We start from the raw sequence: 9071 nt of genomic DNA, 5'->3' as shown, positions 1-9071 counted from the left end.
ATCGCCACGTGTTCTAGCGAATTGAACAATCTATATCGAACTGGTAGCACTCGTGGTTCATGTCTTTGCACAATATCTTCTGGCGCATGCGCAATTGCGCTTCAATTTTTTCTTGGTAAAAAAATATTTTCTTCTAAATGATTTCATTCAAGAACTTCATTTCGAACGGTCAGTTTGTATGGCGGCTATAAGCTATAGTGGTCTGATCTAAACAATTTCTTCAGAAATACACCGTTGCTTTGAACGCATCGAAGACAGCCAACATTTATTTGAAGATTACTAAGCAGCATTCTACAGTTGTAATTATACATACATATGTGTGTCATAATTATTGTATTATTCTTATAGTAAAATATACAAAGCGCACACATATAAATCAATATATACGCGTAGAATAAATTGAGCGATATTCGCAAAATTATTAATCATTGTTCTAAAAAGCGTTTATATTCGGCTAAAATTTGCTCCTCCTGTAGTAGTGGCAAATCGAGGTAGTCCTGCTCATTCGATGTGATATCCTCATTGAAACGTTCGTATGCCTTGAGGGATTCCATTTCGTTCTTCACTTTTCCCAAAGCCGTATTCACAAGCGAGCCAATACCGCTTGATGTGGAAGGCGTATCGTCGCCAGCGATGGCAATTTTAGCTGCTTCAGATATGCGCTCCATCTGTTTAACAAGCTCCTCTTCGTTTCCAAATATTTTAACAAGGAAATCGAGCGCCTTCTCCATATCGTTTGAGGTAGTCTCAAGAGCAACGCGTGTCATGTCTTCGTTAAAACCAAGTTGTTTTAGCTAAAATACAAGCATATTCAAATCTGCCAATACAGTGCAAATATAAAATAACACAGGTACCTGTTCTAATAAGTCAGTATCCGCATTTTCTCTTTTTGGCAAGTTTTTCAAGAGCTCGTCACTATTGGTTTGCAACAAGTCCAACTGTAAAATGGCATAATCTTTAATATTTTATACATTAATCTCATAATTTAGTCATTTACCGCTCGCTGCAAGTCATTATTACACTTTTTCAGCGCCGCAACAACAAGATCATGGGAAAACCCCATTTCCATTAGTGTGCAGACACTGCGCGGGTTCACCCAGTCTTTGTCGCTGTTTTTTCGCGTTAGCTTCGAATTTACTTTACGCTCTTTATGCGAACGTTCACGCGCGTCGCGTTTCTTCTCCCTGCGATCATGTATGAAGTTGATAGCCTGTTCCAAATTGCCACTACACGCACGCAAACCCAAACGCGCTTCGAACGGTTCATAACCCATTTCAACCAGTGCTTCAACAGCGCTGTCGTCCACTTTTAATTCGCGCAACTCACGGCCAGCAACCTCTAACCGTTCGTAGGCCTCATCACGTCGATTCTGGTGAAAAAGTACCACACCCTGCAGCAGGTGCAGGCGCATCAGAAGTGCCCTCTCTGGGCATGCATTTCCTTTGAGTGCAATGAGACGATTCATATTCTCACCATAGCTGCGCCGGAAACTTTGCTCGCAAATGTCTAAGCGTCGTTGAGCATCGGGCAGTTGCGTTACGTTCTAAGAATGTGATGGAAGCTTTGTCTTTATTCAGTTCCTCGCTTTTCGAAATTGCAACTTACCTTAAGGCATAAATAGCACCAAACAATATCGAGATTTACCAGCGCATAGTTGTCTACTGACTCTAGAAAACCAGAATTGCAGGTAGTAAATTTCTCATCAGCTTCGAGCAGCAGAATCAAAGCTTCGTCGTAATGTTGTCTTTTGATGGCGGCGCGCGCTTTTTCACAGAAACCCATCGCCATCAAGAGTGCACGATTCTCATTTGGAGGCAGGAACACAGGGTTGCCATCTTGATCCTCCATCTAAGAACCACTATTTATGTTGTTAAGTTTATAGTTAATTTAATTTTATACGAACCTCAAACAACTGCCGCTTTGAGTCTACTATTGCTTCGACATCCATTTTAATTTTTCGTATGCGATCATACATGGCTTCTTTGGAATTTGTTTCATCACGATCGATTTCACTGATAATAACCATAAGCTGCTGATTATTTTTCAGACCTATTAATTTAGAAATTTTAACAACTGTAACATCGGATCCGTAATGAAAGCTTACCCTGCGCATTGAGTGTTCTATCTGGATCAATAATTTTCCCGGCAGATATGCATTTGACCCGGTTTGGGTCATTCAACTGTAGTTTTTCGGCAATACGACTTTGCAATTCTTTTCCCAGAGCATTCAAATCGCATTTTACTTCGAGCATATTTTGCGTACCTTCTTGGTTGTTGATGCGCCTAACGCTGAACGTAGCGAGTCCTACACGCAGCCAAATATTGAACTAGTTCTTAATAGAATTATCCTCGCTCACTTACCAGTCTCATTGAACTCTTTTCGTGCAGCCAATTTTCGTAAAGCACCATCTTGCAGCTCCGTTAGTGCTAGTTTGCAGTTTGATATACTGAGGCTCAAATTTGTACTAAAATCTTGCGCGAGCCGCTGAAATTTGAGATTTAACTTAATTGTCTAATTGTTAAAAATATTAAAGTAAACTCACATCAATTTCCGATTCTATGCTGCCAATATCTGAGAAATAATATGGGTCTTCCCACAATTTAATGCCCAACAGCTGAAGTCGTGCTCTAACCTGGATGATGACATTGTCTATGTGGGACATGACGTCGTAAATATTTAGAGTTTTAAAAAAGGATGATATTTCTCCTAGCCTGTTGTAAGTGGAATGACAATACAAATTTCACAATTTCATCGGTAGAAAAAATTTTCTGTATTTTGTTTTTATATTTACCTTCTCTATTTTTTTACCTGATCATCAGATATTGACAAGAGAATTTGATTCGTAAACATATGGCCATCAGAGCCAGGGTTGCATGTAGAGTTGCCAGAACTTTTTTCCTGAAATTAGTACTGTAAAATCTCAAATAAATAAAACACCACCAGCACTCTGTCCAAGCCAAGTGAACTAAACCGTATAACTTAAAAGGGCCCGAACACTATTTTAAATAAATGCTTACACCAGAGAACGTATATTTATAAATATATATATCTTATAACGTATTTATAAATATAAGTTCTCTGCTTACACACAAACATTACATTCTTGTTGAAAAAAATTATAGCGATATTAATATAAGTATAAATTATTGTATTAGTTTTAAACTTTTTAACTATTGCAGAAAAGAGTTTTATTCTTCCGAAAAATAGCTTCTAAAAACTGGGCTGCCAACTAAAGGAAGCAAAAATGGAATTGAAGTGAAATCATTAAAAAATAATCTTCAATTTTCTCGTTTTTATTTGTAAACAAAAGTCTTCTTTAATTTACAGATCTTTGTTTACACCAACTTTGCTTTTTAATTGTGAGGTGGGTAATTCTTGCACTGAACACACTTCGCGTTCAAAACAATTTTATATTTCTACTGACATTTGTCGTTACGCATGAATGCTTATCAATGCGAAAAGGGGTCGTTGCACAAATATATTGTACACTGTGCCCAGTAAAAATTCAAATTGTGTTGTAGTGGACAAACAAAATTCCAAACAAGTGACAGTGAGTTTTCGACATTGTGAAGAGAAAAGAAGAAAATATTGAAATAGACGCATAAAAATTGAAGTTTATGAAGGTGAAAGAAAGCTTTTCGTGTTGAATTCTATCAACATGGCTAACGCGGACATGGATATGAGAGCCAACCTGACCGATTTATCTAAACTACCAGTCAAGGAGTTCGAGAAGCATTTCCGTGACTGGATGGAACGCGACGATGTGGCGCGGTCATTACAAGCAAAGTTGCGAACCGATCTCATATCAAACTTCAACAAAACTGCATTAGGTGAGTGGCTTCCTCATGGATAAAGGGACTGATATCATTAAAGAGGTTTACAAATGCATGAATTGGAATGAGGTGGCGTTACATATGTATTCTTACCAATACGCGATGGGATTTCATTCATAATTTGTTTTGTTTACATTTTTGTTTGGCCTTCATTCATGGCGTTGCCATAGCAGCAGTCTTTATCGATAATATTTATGTCGGCAATGCAGTGTAGAGATATTTGCATCAGTGATGGAAAAATACGTTGCGAAAATATTTAAGAAATATGGAATAATAAGATTATTTTATTTCAGGACGTCAAATTTTGGCACAAACTACAACAACTACCACCGGTGGTTCCGCGCAGCGTTTGACACTCTCGCCATTGGTGTTGGCGCTCAACACGCTCGTTGCTGAATTTCTCTATGCACAAAACTGCCATTTTTCCTTGTCAGTCTTCTGCACCGAGGTACCATTTCGAAACACACTTCCGGATTTTGAGAGCTCGCCGCATTTCCGGTTCAGCGGCGATGAAATCAAAGAAATTTTAGAAGCCATATTTAGTAAAACACCACAAGAGACTCCATTTAAAAATAGTATTATTAGAAAATATGAACACAATAAAAATATTTCACTATTGATGGTGATCCTCCGGTATTTATTGAGACAGAAGGAGGAGTACGCGAAAAGAATTGCCTCTATTAAACCTGGCACAGCAAATGAAGGAACACAAACTGTCGAAGATAACAATACAACACATGAACCGGAACGCCGACAGCAACCAAACGACTCATTGAAAGCAAGTTGTGCGAAAAATGAGATACCGAGCACCAACGTAAGATACCTCAACAAATATTTAGTGATACTTTCCACCAAAGTAAAGGAAATGTCTGAGCAACTAAACGACTTGCGATATAACCGCGGCAGCTTGCCGTCTACACGTCTTGCCAAAAGCGTGAGGACTCGTCGCTACGAGAAGTTAAACCACAGTTTAGAACGAGTAACGAGTCAACTGAAGCATATGACGCACACTAAACGCAAGAACAAGCAAGTGGGCGCAGTTGTCTCAGCAGTCGACGCGTTGGCAACACAGTTTACGAAATGCGTCGAAAGTTTCAGATCGGTTTCGAAGGAGCTGATCGCCAGCAATGAGAAACAAAGTCAATTGCAGCATATATTGCCAACGAAGCCAGTGCTTTCGCAAGCTGCAGTACAGGTAGACCTCTCCAACGGACGGTCGAACTGTGCGGAGCATAAGAAGCCCACAGCGGAAAAATCCTACACCGATTGGGTGCATGAGATGCGACATACGAGGAACGGACAGAAGTTTTTAGACAGAGTAAATATTTCACCGTTACTTTTTATAACTATTACATATTTACATTATAATGGCAGATAGAAGTATCACTAAAGAAAGCGCTAAATAAGCAGCGCGAGCTGCTGCGAAAGGAATCCGATCAGAAACTACGACACCAAAAAGAAGTGCTTAAAATACAATACAAGGAAAAATTAATGGAGGTAAACGGTTTTAAGTAAGATTTCTATTGTATCTAAAATTAATTAGTTTTTTTCGCCGACAGCACGTCTCTCGTCTTCCACAATATGACTATTCCAATGAAGCGCGAATGCTTAACGAGAGTATTGGACAGCAATTGAAAGAGTTCGAGAGCCGACATACGGAACTTCTGCAGAAAATTCAGAATGTACACAAGACTGAAGCCACTGACTTACCCACTGCCGCAGCAGAAAAAGAGGATGCAGCGAATGCTAATGCACAAACCGATATAACAGATGAAATTGTGCGCAGAGTTGTCAGAGAAATGGTATTAATATATTAAGCGATTCGAATTTATTGGAATGTTTTATTTTTAATTTACCGTACATTCTTTAAGGAACCCAAAATCAATCCCAGCGATCCTCAGTGCTCTAACAATATACATGAAATTACTGTTTCTGACACCCGAACTCGAGATCCCTTGTTAAAGGATGTGGTGAATACACAGAAGCAACTGCAGAAGATGGCCCAAAGCATTGCACAGCAAGAGCGAACTGTGGACCAAATCGTTTACGAGGCTAAGTGAGCAATTCTTTAAATTTTCCTTAAGCTTCAACTACAATCTATTTCTTTTGTGTAGGATGCGCATTCAAGAGCTTGAGAATGAAAGCAATCAACTGGAATTGAATTTCCGGAATTATCTCGACCGACAGCGTCTGCAGGCCGAAACTATGCGCGAAGTAGTGTCCAGCCTTTCCGAGAGCAATAAAAAGGATATCCCAAAAATTGCCGACAGCTATCGCAAGACCTTAAAAGATATCCGAACATCTTCCACGCTCCGAGCGGAAAACGAACGGCGGGAGGTGACAACCAAAAGCCGACATAAAACGGTCGAATCAAAAAATTCGCTAATAGATTTAACTGATCAAGAAAACAAAAATCCGAATTTTGAGTATCGCAATGCAATTTTGGAGGCGAAAACAAAACTGTTTAAAGGTGATCGACAGTATGCTAAGATGGGTAGTGACGAGGAAGAATTCAAACCACTAGGTTTTGAGCCATACTATTACAATCGGAATTTCGGTACTAGCGAATCCCAGAGTAATTTGATATCGGGCAATGCCCACTCATTTCAATGGAATGAAAACGCTACAAGGTCATCTGAGCCACGAACGGACGATAGCAACTTCAACAGCAACACTAATACAGTGAGTGCCAGAAGCAACGGAGCTCCTCTCCATAGAGCTTATGCTGTCCTTCCAAATACTCCACAGGCAAGCATACCAAAAATGGACCAACTGACAAGTAAAGCAACTACCAGCGTGACTGCTGAAGCCTCAAAAACGTCTGCAGCGAAACCAATGCAAACAGCGCCAGCGGCAACTATGCCAGCAGTAACTGCCAAAACTACCTCGGTATCTACTGTTGTCACAGCTGCTGTTGCTGCGAAAAGAGCAGGCCGATACACTAACGAGTGGACACCGGATGGGTTTCTGCAACATCTGGAAGCTGCTTCGCAAACATATAGCAATCAAAGTGCGAGTGATCACAGTAAAAAGGAGGAGGAGGCATCGGACACAGTTAGTAGTACGCGTAGCGCCAAAAAGGGAGGGAGTCCAAGAGGTAAAGTTGAAGGTCGTGATAAAAAGATCGGTCATGGTGAAACCACTGACTCTATTAATCCAGTGGAGGCCACAGTGAACTTGTTAGAAACTATGGAGCGAATGCATCGGTTGTTCACCGAGACCCCAACAGGCGTAAAGCAGGACGAGTTGTCACATTCACGTGCCGACTCATTAGAAAAAGAGAAAAGTAAACCTAAACAAAGAATCCAACAAAGTAACCAACAAAAGCAACATGTAATGAGTCCAAAAACTAGAAAGGGTGGCAAAACTTCATCTGTGACCAACGAGTCCGCCAGCACGTTCCGTAAATTCAAGCAGAATAAAACGGAACGAAAAGAGCGCCGAACAAAAACCGCAAAAAGCGCAGAAACTCCGAACTCTAATGGCAGCTTTGAGGAAGCTTTGAACACATTTGCCAGTTCTGATGTGGATGCACGGAAGATATCGGCGGAAAGAGCAGTACCAGCAACAAGGCCGCAGTACTATAATATTACAAGTTCAGCGACGGCAATCAACGTTCTGGCGCCAACAATTTCTTCAACAACCTTCTCCATATGCGTAGATGATAACCTAAAAGAAGTGGTGAGCGAGTCATCGATCGAAATCGCTAGCATGGTCGAGGCAGTTGATGAGGAGATAGAGTTGGAAGAACTGGTTGCGGCGGTGGAAGAAGAGGAAGAGGTCGAAGAGGAGGTCGATGAAGAGTACGAACCAATGGGCACTGTTAAAGTGAGCTCGTTGCCAATGCCCCCTATCGAAGAGGTATCACGTGTCAGTTCTTCCTCTAACAGTGCGGTGCACTTATCCGATTGCGGGGGCGGTGGCGGCGGTGCAGAACGCAGAAAGAAAAGTGATAGTGGCAGCGATTTCTGGGAGTAAAACTCCTCTAACGGAAGAGTGGAGTTGAGCTGCGGTGTGAGCAGAGAAATATATCAAGCAGAAAAGTTTTCAAGCCGACAGTTGATAACAAAACTTGAATCATCACTTAAGTTTGCTAATTACCAAATTTTAATTGCTTGTTTTAAAACAAATTTTCATAAATTCATCTAAATTTACTAAATTAATTTTAAAGAAAATTCCTAAAGAAATTATTTGTAACAATTTACAGAATATACAAATCTAATTGTAATTAAGAAAAAAATTTCTTGTTTCTGAGTTGACAATGTGATTGTTGAAAAGTTCTTCGCGGCTGATTTTACGGTCCGTCAGATTTTACAGCTTGAATTGCCGATGAGACATGGGGAACCTATTATGGATTTGTGGCTGAGAACTCGGTTCAGAGCGACTCCGAATATCAACTGCTGTCTTGTTATTTGATGTAACATTCAAATAACCTTCCTGGATGACCATCCGCTTCGAAGGCTGCAGTGTGTTTCAAGTTTCATCTTGAGTGGTAGCACAAATAGTTAGTTCTTTGTTGTTCTTTGTTCTAACAGGTACCTAATCCCCGTTAGGATTGTAAGAATTAAATAAGTTGTCATCGACGTCATCCAAAGGTAGGCCCAGGCCCAGAAAACGTGCTGTATCAAAGGGGTCGGACCTAAGGGAGAAGGGTGTCAGATGTGTAGGGTTAGCATGGTATGCAAAGAGATGGTTAGTGTCATGCGGGGACCCGTTGCATAGTGGACATATGTATGTTTGATATGTCAGTGTCGATTCTGAATAAGTAGGAGCTTAACTTGCTACAGTATCTAGAACGAAGCTGCGCCAGGGTCACTCTCGAATCTCGCGGCAACTCGAGCTCTTCGCCTGCAATGGGTGTTGGTTTGACTTCAATTACGTCACTCACTGAGAGGGATTCGGTGCAGGTATCAATAGCTCCACTGTGAGTGGCGGTCAGTTCTTGTCTGAAGTTAGTTGAGTCCGAAGTCTGGTCGGCGTATTGTTTAATGTAGGTGACTGCATGAATGATTTCTGCGAAAGCACCCCAGCAGAAACTGCTTGGAGAGGAGTTCATTATGCTCTTTAACTGGGAGATATCAAGAGGCATCCTGTTATAGTCCGGAGTGCAGTGTTCTGACATGACTGTAGCTTCCTCGTCCGCGTTTTACTGCATCCAGACGACCATATTGGTGCGGCGTAGTTAAGGACCGGCCGGCCGATTGCCATGTATGTTGCCAACAACGTTTCTTTGTCTT

At 40.9% G+C, this 9071-nt stretch overlaps 2 protein-coding genes across 2 annotated transcripts; one reads left to right on the top strand and one right to left on the bottom strand.

Moving 5' to 3' along the window:
• Positions 1 to 238: 238 nt before the first annotated feature.
• LOC126760386 (NEDD8 ultimate buster 1-like) lies at positions 239 to 2863 on the bottom strand. The gene is made up of 9 exons (XM_050475978.1): positions 2793 to 2863; positions 2544 to 2712; positions 2362 to 2485; positions 2105 to 2305; positions 1904 to 2049; positions 1606 to 1848; positions 998 to 1543; positions 855 to 938; positions 239 to 794 (listed from the first exon to the last, which is right to left on the bottom strand). Exons 2-9 carry the CDS (start codon positions 2661 to 2663, stop codon positions 426 to 428), a joined length of 1833 nt encoding a protein of 610 aa, XP_050331935.1. The 5' UTR covers positions 2664 to 2712; positions 2793 to 2863; the 3' UTR covers positions 239 to 425.
• Positions 2864 to 3477: 614 nt separating this feature from the next.
• Positions 3478 to 8033, top strand: LOC126760374 (uncharacterized). Its single transcript, XM_050475964.1, has 6 exons — positions 3478 to 3831; positions 4128 to 5152; positions 5209 to 5331; positions 5394 to 5636; positions 5706 to 5890; positions 5949 to 8033. Exons 1-6 carry the CDS (start codon positions 3660 to 3662, stop codon positions 7810 to 7812), a joined length of 3612 nt encoding a protein of 1203 aa, XP_050331921.1. The 5' UTR covers positions 3478 to 3659; the 3' UTR covers positions 7813 to 8033.
• The last annotated feature ends 1038 nt before the right edge of the window (positions 8034 to 9071 follow it).

The sequence above is a fragment of the Bactrocera neohumeralis genome, chromosome 5, assembly GCF_024586455.1.
Source record: "Bactrocera neohumeralis isolate Rockhampton chromosome 5, APGP_CSIRO_Bneo_wtdbg2-racon-allhic-juicebox.fasta_v2, whole genome shotgun sequence".
NCBI lineage: Eukaryota > Metazoa > Arthropoda > Insecta > Diptera > Tephritidae > Bactrocera > Bactrocera neohumeralis.
This window is presented reverse-complemented; position numbering and strand designations above follow the sequence as displayed.

Bases quoted from the DNA above. Each gene is read 5' to 3' on its own strand.
- LOC126760386 (XM_050475978.1), bottom strand. From the start codon at position 2,663: ATGTCCCACATAGACAATGTCATCATCCAGGTTAGAGCACGACTTCAG. The intron at 2,306-2,361 runs GTAAGTGAGCGA...GGCTGCGTGTAG, and splicing joins AAAAGAGTTCAATGAGACTG to GACTCGCTACGTTCAGCGTT. The intron at 795-854 runs GTACCTGTGTTA...CTTGTATTTTAG, and splicing joins ATACTGACTTATTAGAACAG to CTAAAACAACTTGGTTTTAA.
- LOC126760374 (XM_050475964.1), top strand. From the start codon at position 3,660: ATGGCTAACGCGGACATGGATATGAGAGCCAACCTGACCGATTTATCT. The intron at 5,332-5,393 runs GTAAACGGTTTT...TTTCGCCGACAG, and splicing joins ACAAGGAAAAATTAATGGAG to CACGTCTCTCGTCTTCCACA. The intron at 5,891-5,948 runs GTGAGCAATTCT...TCTTTTGTGTAG, and splicing joins CAAATCGTTTACGAGGCTAA to GATGCGCATTCAAGAGCTTG.